This window comes from Wallemia mellicola (genome assembly GCF_000263375.1).
Source record: "Wallemia mellicola CBS 633.66 unplaced genomic scaffold WALSEscaffold_1, whole genome shotgun sequence".
In the NCBI taxonomy this organism is placed as follows: Eukaryota; Fungi; Basidiomycota; class Wallemiomycetes; order Wallemiales; family Wallemiaceae; genus Wallemia; species Wallemia mellicola.
Window position 1 is genome coordinate 496,933 of NW_006531958.1, and position 20,918 is coordinate 517,850.

At 41.3% G+C, this 20,918-nt stretch overlaps 10 protein-coding genes across 10 annotated transcripts; 6 read left to right on the plus strand and 4 right to left on the minus strand.

Moving 5' to 3' along the window:
• Positions 1-1,348: 1,348 nt before the first annotated feature.
• Positions 1,349-2,248, plus strand: WALSEDRAFT_66965 (NAD(P)-binding protein; the record flags this gene model as incomplete). The annotated part of the gene is made up of 4 exons (XM_006955871.1): positions 1,349-1,399; positions 1,428-1,917; positions 1,958-2,068; positions 2,114-2,248. The coding sequence occupies exons 1-4, from the start codon at positions 1,395-1,397 to the stop codon at positions 2,246-2,248; spliced, it is 741 nt and encodes a 246-aa protein (XP_006955933.1). The 5' UTR covers positions 1,349-1,394.
• Positions 2,249-2,786: 538 nt separating this feature from the next.
• Positions 2,787-3,771, plus strand: WALSEDRAFT_66966 (NAD(P)-binding protein; the record flags this gene model as incomplete). The annotated part of the gene is made up of 4 exons (XM_006955872.1): positions 2,787-2,815; positions 2,860-3,413; positions 3,458-3,591; positions 3,637-3,771. 4 exons carry the CDS (start codon positions 2,787-2,789, stop codon positions 3,769-3,771), a joined length of 852 nt encoding a protein of 283 aa, XP_006955934.1.
• A 741-nt stretch (positions 3,772-4,512) lies between these two features.
• Positions 4,513-5,562, plus strand: WALSEDRAFT_59095 (NAD(P)-binding protein). Its single transcript, XM_006955873.1, has 4 exons — positions 4,513-4,546; positions 4,594-5,147; positions 5,193-5,326; positions 5,372-5,562. Exons 1-4 carry the CDS (start codon positions 4,518-4,520, stop codon positions 5,504-5,506), a joined length of 852 nt encoding a protein of 283 aa, XP_006955935.1. The 5' UTR covers positions 4,513-4,517; the 3' UTR covers positions 5,507-5,562.
• Positions 5,563-5,661: 99 nt separating this feature from the next.
• WALSEDRAFT_42268 (hypothetical protein) lies at positions 5,662-9,318 on the minus strand. The gene is made up of 6 exons (XM_006955874.1): positions 9,265-9,318; positions 9,115-9,217; positions 8,953-9,070; positions 7,726-8,909; positions 6,800-7,682; positions 5,662-6,755 (listed from the first exon to the last, which is right to left on the minus strand). The coding sequence occupies exons 1-6, from the start codon at positions 9,288-9,290 to the stop codon at positions 6,745-6,747; spliced, it is 2,325 nt and encodes a 774-aa protein (XP_006955936.1). The 5' UTR covers positions 9,291-9,318; the 3' UTR covers positions 5,662-6,744.
• A 16-nt stretch (positions 9,319-9,334) lies between these two features.
• On the plus strand, positions 9,335-10,769 carry WALSEDRAFT_34683 (hypothetical protein). Its single transcript, XM_006955875.1, has 2 exons — positions 9,335-10,147; positions 10,196-10,769. Exons 1-2 carry the CDS (start codon positions 9,783-9,785, stop codon positions 10,728-10,730), a joined length of 900 nt encoding a protein of 299 aa, XP_006955937.1. The 5' UTR covers positions 9,335-9,782; the 3' UTR covers positions 10,731-10,769.
• A 376-nt stretch (positions 10,770-11,145) lies between these two features.
• On the plus strand, positions 11,146-15,546 carry WALSEDRAFT_34685 (hypothetical protein; the record flags this gene model as incomplete). Its single annotated transcript, XM_006955876.1, has 3 exons — positions 11,146-13,144; positions 13,190-14,734; positions 14,779-15,546. Exons 1-3 carry the CDS (start codon positions 11,255-11,257, stop codon positions 15,544-15,546), a joined length of 4,203 nt encoding a protein of 1,400 aa, XP_006955938.1. The 5' UTR covers positions 11,146-11,254.
• Positions 15,547-15,674: 128 nt separating this feature from the next.
• WALSEDRAFT_66970 (hypothetical protein) lies at positions 15,675-16,461 on the minus strand (the record flags this gene model as incomplete). Its single annotated transcript, XM_006955877.1, has 2 exons — positions 15,675-16,134; positions 16,181-16,461. The coding sequence occupies 2 exons, from the start codon at positions 16,459-16,461 to the stop codon at positions 15,702-15,704; spliced, it is 714 nt and encodes a 237-aa protein (XP_006955939.1). The 3' UTR covers positions 15,675-15,701.
• Positions 16,462-16,556: 95 nt separating this feature from the next.
• Positions 16,557-19,439, minus strand: WALSEDRAFT_66971 (hypothetical protein; the record flags this gene model as incomplete). Its single annotated transcript, XM_006955878.1, has 3 exons — positions 16,557-17,278; positions 17,323-18,183; positions 18,233-19,439. The coding sequence occupies 3 exons, from the start codon at positions 19,437-19,439 to the stop codon at positions 16,734-16,736; spliced, it is 2,613 nt and encodes an 870-aa protein (XP_006955940.1). The 3' UTR covers positions 16,557-16,733.
• Positions 19,440-19,537: 98 nt separating this feature from the next.
• Positions 19,538-20,232, plus strand: WALSEDRAFT_34687 (hypothetical protein; the record flags this gene model as incomplete). Its single annotated transcript, XM_006955879.1, has 1 exon — positions 19,538-20,232. One exon carries the CDS (start codon positions 19,538-19,540, stop codon positions 20,168-20,170), a length of 633 nt encoding a protein of 210 aa, XP_006955941.1. The 3' UTR covers positions 20,171-20,232.
• WALSEDRAFT_34689 (thioredoxin-like protein) lies at positions 19,545-20,881 on the minus strand. Its single transcript, XM_006955880.1, has 5 exons — positions 20,709-20,881; positions 20,588-20,663; positions 20,408-20,541; positions 20,283-20,359; positions 19,545-20,234 (listed from the first exon to the last, which is right to left on the minus strand). Exons 1-5 carry the CDS (start codon positions 20,807-20,809, stop codon positions 20,167-20,169), a joined length of 456 nt encoding a protein of 151 aa, XP_006955942.1. The 5' UTR covers positions 20,810-20,881; the 3' UTR covers positions 19,545-20,166.
• Between the last annotated feature and the right edge of the window lie 37 nt (positions 20,882-20,918).

A 20,918-nucleotide genomic window follows, 5' to 3' on the forward strand; every position in this document is an offset into this window, starting at 1 on the left:
TCTGAACTTATAATGAGCAGATAACTTAATTTTTTTGCCAACTGAATAGCAGCTGACATTGTTCTATACCGTACTAACTAAACTAGATAGCTCAGCCGTAATAAATTTTCATACCAAAGTACTTAATAATAGACTGTGAGTAGCACAATTAATCCATTATAGAGACAAGGATGACAGAGTTCATGCACCACACATAATTGTGACTGGCTCTTGTTAGCTCAAGCAGCTGGTCACACCATTGATGAGAACAACCACTCGCTGCGTTCTTTCTGAGTCTCTTTGGATAGAATGCCATGAATATATACTAATAAATACTGTAGTTATTCTACAATGCTGAAGGTTATAATACAATCGTAAAACGTCATACTTGGAATACAATTCTACTTATTCCTATGGTTATACCGCTTTATAGATGATCTACGATTTATACCTTCACCTGCTCTGGCTCTGCTTTCCATCTGTCGTCTGTTAGCTTAAACCGATTGGAGAGTGTATTTCGTATATTACACATACCTCTTTCCGCTCATTCTGCCACATACTTTCTGTGAATGACCGTATACTGTCGCTGTCTATTCTCTATTCAGTGTTTCTGTTGGTCACTGAGCAAGAACTCACATCTTCTCTGAGCTTCGCGATCTGGTGAGTGTATTGGTGGTGGTGTCTGTAGCACAGGGTGTTCTTGAGATTTGGTCATAATTGTATTACTCTTGGAGGCGTTTCCTTCAAGAAATATAAGTTATTGAAACTCCAAACATCTGATGACGTCGTTGTATGCTTCAAACATGTCTCATTACCGGAGCTCCTAGGGGTACTCCAATTTAAATGTTGTTATTCATTCAAAAACCGATATTGTCAACAATGAGTAGCATTTCGCTGAGAGCAGTATAAACTGTAAGGTTATTGATCGATGACGCTGTTGTTTAATGACACAACGGTATAAGTGCTAGTCGATCATTAGTGACTCTTCATTTATTAAATGAAACTATGGTCTTAATCAGCTGCTTCGTAACTGCATGTTACATCTATTTTCCTGTAGAAAGACGGTGTTTTATTCCAGACTGAGAAATTTAAACGTTTAGAGATTGAATGACACCAGCCTTGACTACCCCATTCAGCATAAATACTACAGAACGTTGTATTTGCGATGTCATACCCGATACCGATACATATCGGGCTCGATAACCTCACATGGGGGGCACTGATACAGACATATAGAAGATGTTTACTCTCTATGAGCTCCAGATACCTTTGTATATTTCGCATAAATGCAAATCTTAAGAAATACTTTCATAGTGTGTGTCCAACCCCTATGAGTTTATGCACTTCTACTAACATTGACAGAACTGGTGGTCTTGGCGGTGCTGGGAAACCGATAGTGATGAATATCATCGATCATGGCGTCTATGTCGTTATAATGGACATTGTAGAACAAAAGCTGGTGAAGAAGCCACTAAAAATATCAATGCTGATAAAGCGGCCTATGTTCAAACTGACATCACAAGCGAAGAAAGTGTAAAGAATGCGATGAAGGTCGCTTCAAATGCTTTTGAAAAGCGTCTCAGTGGTCTTGTTCACTGTGCTGGTATCGCTATGTCTCAACCATGGACAAACCGCCTCGAAGATACTATTGGCCGTTCAAGACGTCTACTTGAAATCAACTACATGGGTACCTGTATTACAAACGCTTTATTCGCTGATGCTGTCAACGAGCGTTTTGAACCAGAGAAAATGGCGAGCGGTGAACTTTTCACTACTAAAGAAGAACGCGGTGCCATTATCAACTTCAGCTCAATTGCCGGACACCAGCCATACACAAGAATATTGGCCTATACAGGAGGCAAAGCTGCCGTATCTGCATTTTCACGTGCATTGGCAGATTTCTTGGGTCCTTCAGGTGAGAATACGGTACTTTCATGTGTTTGCTCATATGTTTAGGTATCCGTGTTAACACTGTTAGCCCAAGCGTCATAATTCTGCCAACATTGGAGCTAGACTTTCATATTTTCTTGCGGAGCTCACAAAGACTTCATCCTTCCCAGCTAGACCTATCACACCTGATGAGATCGCGGTAGGTGTTTCACTATACAGATTTCCTGTACTGATAAAATCAAAGGGGGCTGTTAATTACTTGATTACTAATGGTATGATGAACGATCACGATTTGAGGATTGATGGTGGTTGGCGCTTCATCTTTGATCGTATTGTCGATAGGGAAGATCCTCGCCTTTCTGCACCAGGGTTGGAATGATTGTATTAAATCTGTAAAGAGATGTACTTATAGTCTTGTTATCTATAAATGAAGTTGTACTAGTCTTGTTCGATGATGTTTCGAATTTTTTTTTTTTTTTGTAAGTTACGGTAGGTCGACGGCACAAGAAGATGGTGAGACTTCACCATTATACTACTTAATTAGATAGTAGTTGTGAGCTATCATGTGACTGAAAGATATCTAATAAGCACCTAGGTCCCTTATCAGAAACAGCTGGACTTATCCCTCAGCTGTTGTTCAGCTGTTGCTGCTCAGCTGCATTTCATGGTCTTCACCGAGATATATAAGCTTGATTCTGAAATTTTAAGCAGAAGTGCCTGCACTTTGCAAACTGAACTGAATTTACTGTGTTCAATTTTCTCTATGTTCATGTCGATACGGATAGACAGTCAAATTTTACCATGAAGTCCGACGTGAATGGAATTCGGCGATACCTCACATGGGAAGCAATGGTAGAGAATTTATAAGTAATATTATCTTTAACTCAATTGACACAACTCTATAAGTCTAATACAAAATGCAAATCTTGAGAAACACCTTTGTAGTGTAAGCAATCTTATCTATAATTACGCAATCTAAAATGAAAAAAGTACTGGCGGTCTAGGCGGTGCTGGTAGATCAGTAGTAACTAGCCTTCTAGACCAGGGAGGTTATGTAGTTATATTAGACTTAGCAGAACAAAAAGCTGGTGAAGAAGCCACTAAACACATCAGCACAGATAGGGCAGCATATGTTCGAACTGACATTACCAATGAAGACAGTGTTAGAAATGCAATGAGCGTTGCTTCAGAGGCTTTCGAAAAGCGTCTTAGCGGTCTTGTGCACTGTGCAGGTGTTGCTATGACCCAGCCATGGACAAACCGTCTCCAGGAATCAATTGAGCGTGCAAAACGTCTGCTCGATATCAATTACATGGGTACATATATCACAAATGCCTTATTCGCTGATGCTGTCAATGAGCGTTTCGAACCAGAGAAAATGGCAAGCGGTGAACTCTTCACGACAAAAGAGGAGCGCGGCGTTATTGTAAATTTCAGCTCTATAGCTGGTCATCAGCCATATGGGAGAATCTTGGCTTATACAGGTGGTAAAGCGGCTGTTAACGCTTTCTCGTGCGCGTTGGCAGACTTTTTGGGCCCTTCAGGTTAGTGAATACTATTTGGCTGAAACATTCGCTTAAACGTATAGGTATCCGCGTTAACACAGTCAGTCCAAGCGTCATAAACTCTGCCAACATTGGAGCTCGACTTCCATACTTCCTTGCGGAGCTCACAAAGACGTGCTCTTGCCCAGCTAGACCTATCGCACCAGAGGAAATTTCAGTGAGTGTTTCAACTTTTATATATACAAATTTTACAAGTTCATAGGGTGCAGTCAACTACTTGATTACTAATGGTATGATGAACGGCCATGATTTGAGGATAGACGGTGGATGGCGTCTTATCTTCGATCGCAGTCTCGATAGAGAAGATCCACGCATTCTTGCACCAGGATTAGAGTGATCGTATTGAATTGTAAATCAATGTATTTTCCTTCTACTGAACTATTCTATGAGGAAGATGGTGTGAGGTCTATAGACAAGCTTTCTTGTGTATTCGTCTTGTGAGCCTCAGAATGTTTCCTTTAACAACTAATATAGTTTCCAACACAACTTTATTGTTCTCCCAGATATCTCTAGGAAGCATGAAATATCGCCTAGATTTCTGCAAGCCAGGTTATTATCTGTTGCAGATATAACGCACTAGGCTCAACTTAACATTAGTTTCCCTAGCTGCATATACGTCGCTAACCAATTTAATTTAGGACCGCTTGCCGAAGCACACTTCTATAATCATTCTATATTCATTTGATGACGTCAATTAGTGCTACTAATGTAAAGCGATATGTAATATTTGTGTGGTTATATAATAGACACACTCATGTTGACCCCATATATACATTTGGAGTTAGTGGAATATTAGGTTTCTTATCGAAAACCTTTAATACGTCATTACATCGCCGAGCCAAACGAGTTTTGTTTTAAAATTTTGAGTGAGTAAACAAAATAGTTATGGCATTAAAATCCCTATTGCAAGACTAAAGCACTCTATTTATTCTAATACACATATTTTTCCAAATTTTACGTTGAAGCCCGATGCGCATGGAAATAAATGAGACCTCACATGGGACATAGTGCAGACATTTATAAAGGCCACATTCTTCTTAACCTACTTCACATAACTTCAAACATCCTCCTTTATAACACAAAATGCAGATATTGAGAAACACATTCGTAGTGTAAGTAAGCTCTTATCAGAAATTACGCAATTAATAACAAAGAACAGAACTGGCGGTCTTGGTGGTGCTGGTAAATCGATCGCAACAAGCTTGATTGACCAAGGTGCCTACGTTGTTATTTTAGACCTGATAGAGCAAAAGGCCGGTGAAGAAGCTACTAAGCAACTTAGTGAGAATAAGGCTGTTTATGTTAGAACTGATATCACAAATGAAGAAAGCGTGAAAAATGCAATGAAAGTAGCCTCAGCTGCTTTTGAGAAGCGTCTTACTGGTCTCATTCACTGTGCTGGTGTCTCTATGTCCCAGCCATGGACTAACCGCCTCGGTGAAACCATCGATCGTGTTAAACGTATGACCGACATCAACTTCATGGGCACTTACATCACTTCTGCATTCTTCGCTGATGCTGTCAACGAGCGCTTCGAGCCAGAGAAAATGGCCAAGGGAGAGCTCTTCACTACGAAAGAAGAACGCGGTATCATCATCAACTTCAGCTCTATCGCCGGTGCTCAGCCATCATCCAGAATCTTGGGATATGCTCCAGGAAAAGCTGCCGTCACCGCTTTCTCGCGCGCATTGGCTGATTTCTTGGGTACTTCTGGTGAGTTATGTTGGTAATACACCAGAAAAATACTAAATTCGTCAGGTATTCGTGTCAACACTATCAGTCCAAGTGTTATAAATTCTGCTATGATGGGTGCTAGACTTCCATACTTTATCGCAGACCTCTCCAAATCAGCTTCCTTCCCAGCTAGACCGATCGAACCAGAGGAAATTTCAGTGAGTGTTTCACCTCCTATCTAACCCATATTGACGAAAGCATAGGGCGCTGTTAACTATTTGATCACCAACGGTATGATGAATGGTCATGATCTTCAAATCGACGGTGGATGGCGTGTCTTCACCGATCGTAGTGTCGACAGAGAAGATCCCCGTATTCTTACACCAAGTTTGGAATAAATTGTGTGTATCTTGCGATTCATTGTTTAATTAGATTTAAAGCGTACTTTATATTTTACGCCCACATGAGCGAGTGATATTTGACAAAGCAAAGCACGACAAAAAAAAAATTAAAATAACACACGCGACTGCATAATCAACAAGCAAAATGAATGTTAGTTTTAAATGATACAAAATTCCATGTTTGACGGAAAGGTAAGAAGGTGTGATAAAAACGTGATCGAACAAACTGTAAGTAAGTGGTATATTGTAGGAAATAAACGAAAAATCTTATCCAATTTTTATGCATAATGCATAGGCACTAGTTTATCCCATAAAAAAAGGTGATGAGAAACCTCTAGATGATCTTTTATTCACGCGTGGATCATTTGCATTCGAAAGACTAGTCGTACGTTCTGGTGGGGTTGGAGTTGGTCCTCTAATAATAGAACTGGTCTTACCGATAGATGTGCGCGAACTCGAATCCGAAATTGGCGACATTGCTCTAGTAGCCCTCGCCGCACTTCTTGGTGGCTTTGCAGGTGGATGGATTTCCTCCATGTAAGCAGTAGCATACGATGATGACGTACTTGCTAGAGAAGGTTTACTTGAATGATGGAAAACACTACGTGAATGCTCAAGGACTTCGACACTACCAGTTGCATCGGATTCTGCGCCATCGTCTTCTTCATTTTCGGGACTGTTGTAAGTGATTTTATACCTCCCTGGTGATTTCTCAGGACGTGAGATATTCATACCTGGCATGACGGTTGACGACGAGAGCATTGATGAGCGTACATTTTCCTTTTCAGCTCGTACGAAAGCCTCGCGGCGTTCTTTTTCTTTTTCTTCTTGCTTACGAATCTCCCTCTGAAGGTGTTCCTTCTCGGCTTGCAATTTCGCAGCCTCCCTGATACGTGCACTCTCCATCCTTTCTTGTAAAGCTTTACCCATACGTATTTTAACCAATTTTGAACGTGATGTTGCCTGTACCTGCACAAATAATTTTGCTTCGACAGCTATACTAGCCTGATGACGTATATAGCGTTTGGTAGATAAAGTGGATCTTGCACTCGCTTGAATTGCAACAATTCTAGCCAATAGAATTGATCGCAGTTTATCTAAGTGAGCCAAAACACCCACTCGAAGAAATACCTTGGTTTTACCAATAGCATATAGTGATTTATTGGTTATTGTTCCTTCCAATATTTTTTGTGATGTTGTCTTGCTATCGTTCAGTTTTGTGGGACGTTGAGATATTAATATCTCGTACCTGAAATGTTATTAATATATAGATAAATAGAATCATTACCCACTTTTCAGCGAACTTGTCGAACATCATCTTCGATGGGTATCCTGCTCTACTAATTCGAATTGTTTCAAGTACACCAGAAGCTCTCAATTGTGAGAGAACTTTCTGATTATCGAATGACCATGAAGCATTTTCTTGACCTGCCGGTTTAATGCAACGGATGTAATGTGTGTCAGTATCATTTATAGTCGCCATGAGGTTGTTTAATGACATTTTAAAGGTACCTCCAAGTGTCGGTTGTTTCCTTGACGTTGGCACATTGGGACTAGACGGTGAGCCCGGTGATGCTGGTGGCCAGCTAGGTGAAAAAGCGGAAGGGGAGCGAATATGTCCCTTGTTGAAGGCACTCGAGAGCTCGTCTACACTTGTTCTGCCATTGACTGACATTCTTGAAGGCGGTGAACGTACTGATTGCGAAGGTGTTCTAATTGGTTGTGTTGGCGTTGAAACAATGCTTGGTGGCGTCGTTGGAGTGAGATCCGCTGTACAGACCTCTTTTACGAATGGGTTTTGGGATTCATTGAGCAAGTTTTTGTGTTCTTCAGGAACGACATCTCTATTTTTCTCTAAAAATCCATCAACGTCGTAAGTTACATCGTGAGCGTAATGTGCGATCGTAAAGGCCCCTGCATCCAGCGAACTAGACTTGCTACCTGAAAACAGAGCTTTTTTGTATGGTGGACGTAAAATTTCGTCCATCTTGGTTCTTAAACCTGTATCAGAACCTGCTGGTAGTCTGCATTGCTCATCAAGAAGCGCAAGTAGTCCAACGCGAGATTCAATCATGTCAATACATGGGTGATTGTCGGGATAGTTAATGTACGACACTTTAAGTCCTTCCCTCTCATACTCCTGTTGTGATAATTTGAAAGTATGGTTATTGAACTAAACCTATTTAGTAAGTATTATGGTAATGTCGCGAACTTACCTCCTGTTGAAGCTTTTCGTTCGCATAATTAATGCAGAATTGCTCAAATGAATTCTTTTGGAAATGCTCAAAACCATAAATATCAAGAACACCAACGAATTGTCTTGCTCTATCGGACGCACCACTTTCTTTCGATAAAAGGGTTGAATTGAGCTTGATTACTAACCAATCAAATAAGCGTGTGTATATCAATCTAGCTAGAGAATCACGTGCTATGTTTGCCTGATCGCGATTTAGTGAAGTGACGATCTTTTCAGACTCAGCTCTTATCCTTCCAACTCCGATTGTCTTCTGCATCAGACCTTTTTGAAATGCAGCTGCTGAAACACCAAGCAATTCGGCTGCACGTAAGAGACTTGCATCGGTGGTTGAGATGGAAGCGTCTTGTCTAGCAGACGAAGTCTGATTTATTTCAATATTACCCAAATGTAATAATGCAGCCAATAATTTAAATATCTGCTTCTGAGTGTTATTATCTATTCCTAAAGATGACATAGCGCGTCTGGTAGTGACAAAGTGTGAAGCATCATCCACGCCAGGTAATTTCGAACACTTCCCTTGATTGAGGTAGTTGTATTCGTCCGCGTTACCGAGTTTAAGTTCTCTTTTGAGGCTGAAGTCAGTCTTTATACCAGCACAAAGCTGATAGAAAATGTGTGTGTTACGCTCGTTTTGCGGTTGATAAACCAGCCTAGACCTCTCTAATAAGAAAATACGGATATGTGCCCCAATGATACTGTTATTATCATCAAAGTATATCTGTAAGTAACGACCGAATCTACTACTATTGCTATTCCTGAGAGTTTTGGCATTACCAAAAGCTTCCATGACTGGATTGGTAGCTAGTATACGCTCTTCCGTTGAAGTAATACTGTTATTGTCCTTCGTTTTTCCAGCTACAGCGAAGTAACGCATTATATGCCTAGCTGAGACGGTTTTACCCGCACCAGACTCACCGCTAACGATAATCGTTTGATTGCGCTTGGCATTGGAGACACCATCGTGTGCAGCTCTGGCTACAGAGTAAATGTGAGGTTCGCCCGGCGGATCAGCGGATGCGTAGTCGTGGATGTGCTGATTTGAGTAAATTGAAGTATCTGCGTATGGATTGAGTGCTACCAAAACAATTCCAGAATATGTGTATATCAATTTATGCTCAAAACGTGTTCTTATAGAGTGTAGAACTGATGAATATCAGATAAGTTCCGAAATGAATGAAACACTCACGGTTTGGTTCATTGAGGATATGCAGCTGGGTGAGATCATCCAAAGTATCCTGCCCCTCTGAAACACTCCGCAATGGTAGATTGTCTTCTGCGTTATTGTTGATGGTAAGTTGAGTTTTCTAACGATTTATTAGAGACGCAGGGTAAGCAAATATCTACGCACGCCATCCTTGGACTCTACATCGACAACCTGCTCTCCTCGGCTGTTTCTACTGCTTTCAGCGACGGCTCCAGCTACCCAGCCATGTACAGAGTCCCTAATCCAGCTGAAAAGCATGAGTTCATATACTTCGTTAATGAGCACTAGACTAACACTCTTGTACCAATTTCTATATTCATTCTCTATGGCGTCGTGAACGTTGAACTCGAACAACCAAGTGAGTGAATTCGGCTGGGATGAATACAAGGGAAAAGGTCGGAGCAAGTCCAATATAACAGCCAGCGCATTTTATAACTTGATTTTGGCGTTTTCTTGTGTTTTTATATCTAGAAATACGAGCTCGCCGGGATCACACAGGAACAGAGAGCGAAATTGGCTGAGCTGTTGTAGGCCATTAGCAGCTCCGGTAAAGGAGCTCTCACACAGACCTTGTCAGCCGAGCCCGGTCGACAGAGCCTTGTCAGATTGGGTGGACATATTTGGTTACATTAAGCGCTACTCTATAACAACAGCGACGCGTGTTTAGCTAATATACGCATTCGCGAGGATATGAGTATACAAAAAGATGCGCTGGTTCGTTCGGGACATTGCTATGACGGAATATTACCTTCTGAGCCTTTTCTCGACACTAGATTATTTTTTTCTAACCGCTCACTAGTATCTATTGGTAGATGGACTTGCTCTTTTACTTTGCTCCTCCAATAGTCGAAAATCTCGCACTTAGAGCGTTTTACAAGTTAAGGCCTGATGTCAAACCCGCGCCCAACCATCCATATCGTGCTAGATGCGCTATCGTTGGTCTTTACATAGCGTACACGTTCTTGAAAATGGCGTGGGGATACCAACCAAATGTATTCAAGCTCCTGAATGTTCCTATCGATGCCGATGAAACACGCCTGAATAAGGCTTGGAAGGCATACGCTCGAAGAAACCATCCAGATAGAGTTGGTTTAAACAAGGACACCACTCTATTCGTACATGCACGCGAATCTTATCAACTTATACAAGATCCAATCAGAAGAGTTGCTTATGAAAAGTAGGATTCATTCTCCTTGGATGGTAAAATAATTGACCAAACTCTTAGATTCGGACCATCGATTTCTCAATGGAGACATTGTATTACTCTTCAAGACTATATCAAGAGAGGTTTACCAGGAGTCTTTATGTACTATCTCGCAACATTCCTTTCAATGACTGCATTGTCATATTTCAACACATCATACAAATCAACAGCGTACATGCGTTTCACGCTGTTCTTCGCAATGTTGACAATGGAACTTCACTTACTCACACGTCCCATTCCAGGATTTTTTAAGATGGCAATGATAGCAAAACCTATGCCATACGAAATCATCAGCTTTATGCATACGCTTTGGTTGATGTTTAACATCGCGATTGCTCAGCTCGGACCTCAGACAAAAGAGGTAAAGGGCATCAATAACGAAGCAATCAGGAAACTCAAACCATATTTGGATGACTCACAGAAAGTGACTATGAAGAGCTTAGAAGAAGTTACTGATGCGCTCGAGAGTAACATCAAAGCACTCAAGAAATCGGGACAACCAAAGGAGAAAGTGAGAAGGGTGATAAAGGAGGCTTTTATAGATGATACCATCTAATATTTTTATTGTTGTACATAATGTATTATAGTAGTTGACTGAAATTCTAAATTGTGATGACATCGAGATGGAGTCCGAGGTGTCAGAATAAGGTAAAACACCTAAAACAAAATTGACGCGTCTGTTTTATTTTTTAGATCGTGATTATTATAAATAAATAAATAAAAACACGTTTAATAACCATTTCCGTCTGTAATTTGACGCGTCAATTTGGCGATTGACCTCTTTAACGCATTTCATAATTATCTAAAATCAAAAGTCTCTTAATTTAGGAAAGAGAAGACATTCGTAGGCAAATAAATGCTTTTATTCTCTATCCACTAACTCAGGCTCAGATTATAAGCTACATCAGAATGCCTACACCAACGCAGCCACTACAAACATCAAACTCTCCACAGCTGCGGTCTCCTGGTACACCAATCCAGAAAGAGCGCGAAAGGGATGCCATAATTTCTGCAGCTTCACGTGGCTGGTCCAATAGAAGCGCACCTAGCTCAAAAATAGCACTCAAAGCCCACTCTGTGATGTCTCCAAACGCTGAATTCAGCCCTAATAGATTATTTAAGCAAGAAAGCTCACCTAAGCACCCACCAGTTTCACGACTTGGCGCAGGAGTTGAATCAACACAGCGGAGGACGTCTTCTAGTTTCTCTCACGTTAGGAACAATTCACTCGTACAAAATTCACCTTTTAAGCAACATCATGAAAGCGTGCCATCACCTTCAATTGATTACAGTGCTTCACCAAAGCCTGCAGCATCACCTGGTATGGGATTAGGTCTCCACCCAAGCAGGTCTCCACATAGGCACACTCAGCCACAGGAAACTTCGATTCCAAAGCCGAAGCCACCAAGAAAATCAAAAGGTTACAATCTCCTGCCATCCGCTCAACGCGTCACTCAGTCACCCTGGAGAATACGCGACACGTCTAATAGTTCCGCTGGATCGGAGGCTGAAGACATTGAAGCGCATCCAGCATCTGCATTCTCCCCTCCAACTCCTCAACCAACTCATCAAACTAAGCCCTTATCCGTCTCTAAAAAGGTAGACGAAGAGCAGGAATCGGAAGAACAAGAAAGACCACCATCCGCTGGAAGTACTTTATCAAGACGCAAGACTGTCACTTTTGACAACAGTCCTTCTGTTCATGAGTTTGAGAGGGAACCTGAACTTGATTCAATCGCGACAGGTGTATTTAGTCCTGAATACGATGACGAATATAATAGTTATGATGAAGTCGATGTGGATGAGCAGGATATTGACTTATACGATGCTCAGAACGCCCAGGATGCTCTTGTTGGAGCTAGCTGGGAAGATACGCCTCCAATGCCACCATCATCTACTTCTCTCGTTGATCAGCATACACTCAACAGGAATAGACCAACTCCAGAAAGTCTGGAAAACACCCCTGAACTCGCTGAAGATTATGCACATGAGGGCATTTTAGAGGAATATTCGCATGAGTATCCTCATGAGTACAATGATACAGAATTGGAAGTGGACACAAGCTACCAATCGGCTTATCCAGATGAATCGGCAAGCTACTATGAGGATGATGAACACTATGATGACAACTCTTCAGTTATCGATCATACTTTCGAAGAAGAGCAATACGAGCATAGTCAAGATCCAGAACGTACACAGATGGAGGACCTCGTTGATTCTATCCTGAAAGATGAACTATTAAGAGACAGTGAGCGCAGGAAATCGCTCGAAGATCCTAAGTATGCATCCACAAGTCCGCTGAGAACTTCCACGAACAAACGTCAATCAACACCAGTAAAGGAAACTACTCCAAGTAAGATGCGCGAACTTGGGTTGGGAAGGCCACAATCAATGCCATCACCTAATCTCTCGCTCGAGTATACTTCTCAGGACATGGTCAGAGATGACCCAATAGTCGGACTAAAGCAGCCAGAGAAACAGGAGGAAGAACACTCGGTTGAGTTGGAAGAGGAGAAAGAAGATCATTCCATCGAGTTTGAAGAGCAAAAGCAAAACCTCTCAGGGGAGTACGAGCAAAGTGACGATGATATACGAGACAGATCAGTCTTACCTGAATTACCTCATTCATCGCCCTTATGGGCTTTATCACCACCTGCGGAGGATGTGGCCAAAATGCCTCGTCTATCATACGCTGAACGCCTGTCGTATGGCGAACAAGTCCATCCTCCAGAACAGCCAGGTGCAGACAAGGAGAACACACCAAATATTGACAGTCTAATTTCACCTTTGCTCTCTCCTCGTTTGGATGCTGCTGGAAATCCCCTCTCTCCTAATGCTGCTGGAAGCGTCACCAGACGTCGCAACCTTCGCGAAGCTGTTCAAGAGAAGATGAGGAAGAAGAGGGAAGCGGAAGAAGCGAATGCTGCTTTACTTGCTGAACGCGAGAAGGATAGCAACAAAGAGGTCTTCGTGAGTAACACGCGTATCTATTCTAATAGAGCTAATAAATCCCAGACACCAAAAATATTGACTCCTGAATTCGATGAGCCGCAAGAATCCCAACCACCATCACCAATTAAAGCTGCTATTGCTGCTGTTGCGCCATCTCCAATGAAGAGTGGAAGGGAGGATGTCTTTGATAACACACCTAAATCATTTAGTACGCTTCAAGCACCACAGCAAGAAAAAGAACCTGAGCAAGAGCCTGAACCTGAACCTGAACCTGAACCTGAACCTGAACCTGAACCTACTCCAATTGAAGAGGAAACTACCGCAGATCTAGAAGGATTCGCACCATTTGTTTCACCAAATCTTGAAGATGCTGCATTGCAGAGGCAAATGTCTCTGCGTGGTAATGCTAGTCTCCAAGATCGTGAAAATGCTATTCTCTTATCACGTCGTAAATCCCGCGCTGACAAGGGCGAAAGACCATCAAGACGGCGAAGCGTATCAGCCGATGCCAGTGAGACCCCAAGAAGGAAAGCGGTATATAGACCTTCAAGTGGGTTACCAACTCCTGGTGCGCTCACTGAGAGTGACTTTGGACATGATCTTGACCTCGAAATGAGAGAAATCTTTAAAGATTCTGACAGAAAGTATCGTTTATTTGAACATGATGAGGTTATTAGAGCAACATCTTCTGAAGAGCAAGTTCAAAAGCCTAAGATTAGTCATTCAACCAAAGCTGGTGATATCGATAGCGGGAAAGCCTGGAAGGTAATAAAACGGCCATCAGATATGAATGAATATGCAAGCCATCTTAAGGATATACGTGGTAAAGAAACGTTTAGTGAAGCTACTGGAAAAGTATTCGTTAAGGTTGTTGGGCTTCGTGATGTGGAATTGCCAATACCAGTTGCAAAGCAAACTTATTTCTGCTGTACACTTGACAATGGTATCAATCATGTCGCAACTCCTTACACAGTCCTTAAAAAGGAAGCACCAATGGGCCAAGAGTTTGACTTGATTCTCAACAAAAACTTATTCTTCACGCTTTCATTCAAATGTCGTATGGATGACCATTTAGCGCCACCACGTCCACCACGTTTCAGACCAGCGATGGTAACACCTACACAACCACCTCCTTCACCATCAAAGAGTAGCCTCGGTTTCAGATCACTCTTCAGCTCGCCAAGGAAGGAGAAAAAGAAAGCCCAGCAGGAGCAACAACAGCAACTTGAGCGTGAAATTGCATCATCGAAATTGGAAGAACTTGAACCTGTAATGCCAACTGAGCCAATGTTGAATTTCCTCCAAAAGGATGGTTCATTTGGAAGTACACGCGTTATTTACAATGAGGTCGCGCATAGATGTCAAGGAAGGATGATTGAATTAATCCTACCACTCGAGGGCAAGTTCACAAAGAATGATGGAAGCGTTACGAAATGTATCGTTGGTAAATTGGTATTACATATGCTCGGTATACCTAATTTACCTGGTGTCACTCAGAAGGACCTTCCAATGTCTTTGGATCATACTGCTAAGGTCATGAAAGAAATGCAATGGCATAAGAAAAAAGTTTGTCAATCTGTTTTAACGCAATTAGGTGGAGGTGTCACTGTAAGTTTTGTATTTGTCGGGAAATTTAGCTAACAATATCGCAGTCATGGAGACGTAGGATGTACAGTCTAGTCGGTGGAAGAATTATAGTATTCAATGAAATTTCAAAGCGGGCCATAGCTACAATTGATCTACAAACGGCCGTCACTGTTGAAGATGCCAACAACGCATCCGGAGAGGCAGTCGAGAAAGGATGGGTAGATGAAGGCGATGCTAGTGTAGAACGTTCCTTCATACTTGTTCTCAAGGTTGACGACGTTGAAGAAAAGCTCCATTTCTTCAGTGATACCGACGATGACAAAGACGTTTGGATTAAGGAGCTCTCTGGAATAATTGGCCGTATACCACCAAAACCACTCTGGGCACAGGCCTTAGAAGAACGCCAATCACCACCACCTTCACAACTTCCACAACGTACAACCTCTAATCTTACATCTTCTCAACAGGCACCTCAAATGCCTCGTCAAACATTGTCACCTATTAAGGCATCTCCTATTCCATCTGCTCATGCACTCTACACATCTACAAATCGTAGACCACCACCAGCACCTTCGACAGGTATGGCTCATCCAGGTCTAATGGCAAGTCTGGCATCGAGACAGGAGGGCGTTCCAACACCAACGAAGAATCAGAATGGTCCAGTCAGCGTACAATCTTCAACTAAAGGTGTCAATCAGTCAACTTACGACAAGAAGAGTCTGAGAGGTAGCATATTCTCAAGTATTGGTAGTAGATCTGCGACACCATCACGATCATACACTCCAGACACAAGCTTTAGGTCAACCACGAAATCATTCTTCGGATTTAAGTAATAATCATTTTGGGTATTAATTTGTTTTAAATAAATCTGCACAACATTTCTTTATAATTATTGTATTAATTCGTTTTATCAATATATAAAAAAGAACAATTCATTAAGATAGTTTATAGTTTCATTAAGATAGTTTATAGTTTCATTAGTAAGTCATTAGAAAAGAGTAACTGCCAATGTGAGTGAAAGTGAACCAAGAAGGATAGTAGAGATGGTAGCAGCGCTAGCAGCAGAATCATCTTCATCAGCTGATTGGTTAGTTGACTCATCGGTGCTTGAAGGAGCGTTATGTGTTGGGTTTGGAATTGAGTGAGAGCTTGAAGAACTTGAGCTGGAACTTGAGCTTGAGCTAGTGTGTGTTGGCATGTTCAAGACAGATGCTGTACCAGAGCTCTGGTTTGGTTCTGATGTCTTACTTTCCTCATCTTCAGTCTTCGATTCAATGCTGTCCTCATTGACGTCATCATTGTCCTCACCTTCTTGTGCTGGTGGTGTTGGTGCTTCCTTCTCCCTGATGTTGAAGTCTGATGAGGAGGTGTAGACATTGTTGATGTCGTCGACTTGGACAAACTCGAGTCTCCATCCATCGCTACAATTTGTTAACATTGTCTTGATTTTATTTAGACTTGACTCACCTTGGTTTGATATAATCTGGCAATTCACCAATTTCAGCTTTACCATCTGCTGTCTTGACATTGTTTGCAATACCAAGGTTGTCACCATCGACATCTGGGTTGTCATTCTTAAGGTATACGCTGAAAGCTTCTGGGTTGTCATGACCATCTGCACCCCATTCTATCGTGTTGCTGTGCTTGATTCTCCAGTAGGCATCTTCACCTTCAACTGGGTTCTTAACCCAAATACCATGAGCGAGTACTGTTGCTGGAATTACTGCGAGTAAGATTGCAGATCTCATGTTTATAGTCTAAATTAAATAATTATTTAAGAAGGTTTAGGAAAATTGAAATAATTATTTAGTACTCTTTTAGTGCGTCTTCATTCCAAAGCATTAAAATTTTCATAAACATATGCATATTCAAATATAACAAATCAAATAATACATGTACATATAATTTGTGTAACATTTTCCGGAATATAAAAGAACACGAAAAAAAAATTAAGAGGGTCCCTAATGTATGTAAAACGACGATCCGATTAATTAAAGAGTGCATGAGTTAATCCTTAGCGCTAATCCCTGCGCTTCCTTGAAAAGACAGGAACCGCTGGTAATTTCCGTGGAGGAGAAGGAGGTGGACTAGCGCTAAATCTAGAACCAGGCTCACCTTTCTTCTTTGGTTCTGGGTCTTGTTCTTCCTGCTTGATGGCTTTTCTTGTCTCCTCCTGTTGTGTCAATGCTTTAGCTCGAGCTTGCGACGCGAGCTGCTCCTGTTCGAAAGCCTCCACCTTAGCTTCGAAATCTTTTTCACGTTCTTTGGATATTATTTCATCGATTTTCCGCTGTTCAGAGTCTGCTGAGCCTCGGCGAGCATCTTCGAGATTCTCAGGTATAGCTTCAGGGAGCGCGAATGTCGCAGTACTTGGCAATGGCGTTGAGTGGGATCCAGTTGAAGGCAATGCGGTTGGAAGAGTACTATAATCGAGTGACTGCTTGCGTGGCATAAATCCTCGTCCCTTTAAAGAACCAGCAGTTGACGTTGATGATTGTGTCCTGTGTGTATGTATGCTTTCCACACTATTCTGACGAACTGATGGTGGTAATGGTATCATTTCAGCTTTATGTCGTTAGTTTTGTTCTCTGAATTATCTTTCTACTTACGCCTTCCATCACCCAGTTCTACATCTTTAGGGTATCGACTATCAGGAAAATGTTCAATCATCGACGTTGTCGAGCTATTACCGTTGTCATTGTTGGAGAATGTTGGTGATACAGACCTCATCGACTCTGCCCTACTAGGCAAACCGTTTGGTGAATTTCCAGAATGGCCAGTATTGGCTAATTTACCTGGACCACCTGATGCAGTTTTAACAACACCCACTGGCATAGTTATACTAGGCTCTCTTTGTCGATGTTGTTGATTGTTGTTCTGATTAGATTTGGATGACCAGAATTTTAAACCTCTAATTCCCAAACCATCTAAACTAGAACCGGAATCTTTAATACTAAGACTTCTCTTCGATTCGGTGCTGTTTTTCCTATCAATTTGTATTGATTCTTTGCGACGACTACCAAAGCTGAATGGAGTTTTGGTTATAGATCGTCTTTCTTCAACGCTTGCGATCGAGGGTGACTTAGGTATGGCGGAACGTGGTGGTGAAGGTGCATGCATTTGACTTGCTTCAGCTGGTGCAGTCTTTGGTATAGGCGTTGGCGACGATGGTGAGATGTTGAATTGAGGGTTTTGATTGGTTGTGATACTTAAATGTGGTTTTGTTTGCGTTTGCGTTTGAGGTGGTGGTGTGTATCTACTTAAATCAGTCTCAGTTGCGGGTGTTTCAGTCAATCTTTCGTTTTGATTACTTTCACTGCTATTTGATAGACTGTTACTACGTGATTCTGTGGATCTTGATGGGGATTTTGGAACATCGATAGGCTCATCATCTTCGCGATATCCATCTACAGAACCAACTAAGTCATTCTCTAAGTCGCTCTTATTTTTAGCTGTGCCGTGCTGCTCAACTGAAAATTGGTGTTAGTAGTTAACTTTTTTTAAAATTAAGTAACCCACAATTATTTTCATCTTCCTCCGTTAGCTCATCGAATGCTTTCAATGTACCATCGTCTTTGCGTGGTAAATGGAAACCTTCTCTGTTACCAATTTTAGATAATGTGCGAGCGGCTTTGTGTACAGCATCACGGCGCTGACCAAAATCCTGATTTTGTTCAATAGGTCTTGGACTAAGATCAGCAAGAGCTTTTTCAAGTTCATCGAGTGTGTCTTGCATGACGTGAACAGAACCTCTGTTGCGAGCACCACTTGGAGAGCCAGCTCTAGATTGTGATGTTGGGGAGTTCCTACCTGATTGAACTTTAGAACCTGGTTGTAAAAGAGATTGGATAGTTTCTAATTCGAATGCTCGATAAGGTAAACTTGAAGTTGATCTCGGAGAATCCTGTTGTGTGGTATCTAACTTCGTTTTAGCCGCTGCAGATAAAGCAGCAGGCGTAGGAACTTGAGAGTTGTCGTGACTGTAAACGATCTCTTGAGTATTTGAACGTAACCTGAAAGGACGTTGTTCGTTTTCGTTGTAACTCGTTTGAGGAGTCTGAGAAGGCCAGTTCTTATACCAATGTCCTGATTTAGAGGATGTGTCAATATCAAATTCGATTTTTCCTGCTATTGATTGATGCTGAGTCGGAACCTTTAAAGAAGGTGGAGTTGAATTTGGCTGGTCAGATTCCGGATCATTTGGTAACTTGTCTGGATGTCTTTCTTCAAAATTTGGAGAGTGGAAGAAAGATTTCCAAAGTAATTTCCATGACTTTTCGTTTATGAGAGGACCTGGCTCATCAATGAGCTCCTTGTCGTTATTAATATCCTGTACTTCGTTTATAAGATAAATGATCAAACCGCCTGAGCTTGGTAAGTTGAATTCTCTAGCAATCGAAGCTCTTTGAGCTGAAATCGAAAGCTCTAAGGGTAAAAGAATACCTCTATTGAGTTGATTGTGATTGTTTCTCTTAATAGAGAGAGACTTCGGTGGTATAACACTCAATAAATAACCAGATTTGAGTTGATTTCTCGGAGCCTGATAGAGTTTGTAACCGAATACGCTAGCTACGAGGGCTAACCTTTGAGGGTCGAGCCTAGTACCTTTAACGTTCTTTATCCAGTCTGGCTTCTGGGTTGTAGCTTCCTCGTCATTGTCTTCTCCGACGACTTGCGCTATTGACAAACCCTTGAGTTTTTTTGGTGCGTCGAATAAACCGTTCATTACAATTTTATCATTAGAATGGTTATTCATTTAATTTTTTATTTTTTATTTCCTCCTTTTTGATGGTTTATGTCAGGACTGCGTCTGTGCGTATGACGATGACTGCCGAGGATGATTTCAATAAAAAATGGTTAAATAAGTTTAAATTGATTTCAGGCATTGGTTTATCGGAAGAAGAATACAAAAATTGGGTGGAAGCTAAGGATTTTGAGAGGTGCGAGAAGTACAAGTCAAGTCTTCTCAAGACTTCTCCTTTGGTAATATTCTTAGTTGAACATTTACGAAGGATTGGTGTTGATTTTAATCCAAGCGACGCAATACATTGCCGACCTTGTTCTGCAACACGCGGTGGTGGTTTCTCTCCCCAGAATGGTATTTTATTGTGTAGTAATAAAATATTCAGTTATAATCAAATGCAAGACATTTTGTCCCATGAGTTGATTCACAGCTGGGATCATCACCGCTTTAAAGTTGATTGGAACAATTTGAAACATCACGCTTGTTCTGAAATTAGAGCAGCAAATCTAAGTGGTGATTGTAAATTTTTCAGAGAGTTCGCAAGAGGGAATGTCGGCTTTAATAAACACCAACAAGAATGCGTACGAAGAAGAGCAATTTTGTCATTACAAGCAAATTTTAACTGTAAATCAGCAGAACAAGCAGAAAGTGTCGTTAATCAGGTTTTCGAGAGCTGTTACAATGATACAAGGCCCTTCGATGAAATTTATTAATCGTCAAAATCGCTCTCTCCTTCCTCCTGTCTATCATTATTGTCATTCGCACTAGAAATTGCACCTGTATATTTAGAATTTAAAATAGATTGCATTGAACAATAGTACTTACCCATTTGGAATAACTTCCACTCTAATATTTTGTTATTAAAATTGTCCTCATTCCCGAGTTCCTCAAATCCAATCAACCTTTGAACAATAAGCTTTGGCTATATGAAACGCGTGTAAAAATCCTACCTTTCTTTAGCTACACCTTGCTTGAATATAATAACGCAAGGAAGAACCTTTATTTTCAACTTCTCAACTAAGAATGGTACATTCTCAACATTCACTTTTATAAATTTCGTAGAAGGATGCTGATAAGCGATTAGCTGAGATTGGTGTTAGGATTTGTATGCTAATATACCATTATCGCACCTCTAAATGGTTATCCATAATCTCGCAACGCTTAAACCTCGGATGGAAGAAGTGAACGACTGCTTTTGCTTCCTTTCTATTATATTATGAGTTTATTAACTAGTAGTCTACTTTAGCTTACAATCCAACGTCCATAACTTCCCTCTCAGATGTATACTCTCTATATCCTCCGTTACTAACGAATTCAGCTTCTATTTGTCTACGTTTTATCTCATTCTGCATATCCCTTATACGCTTCTCCCTGTACTCATCATCCTCTAATCCTTCTAGTAGTTCGTTGTCGCTTATGTCTTCTTCTTCACTGACTACCATATCAAAGTTATATGAGAAG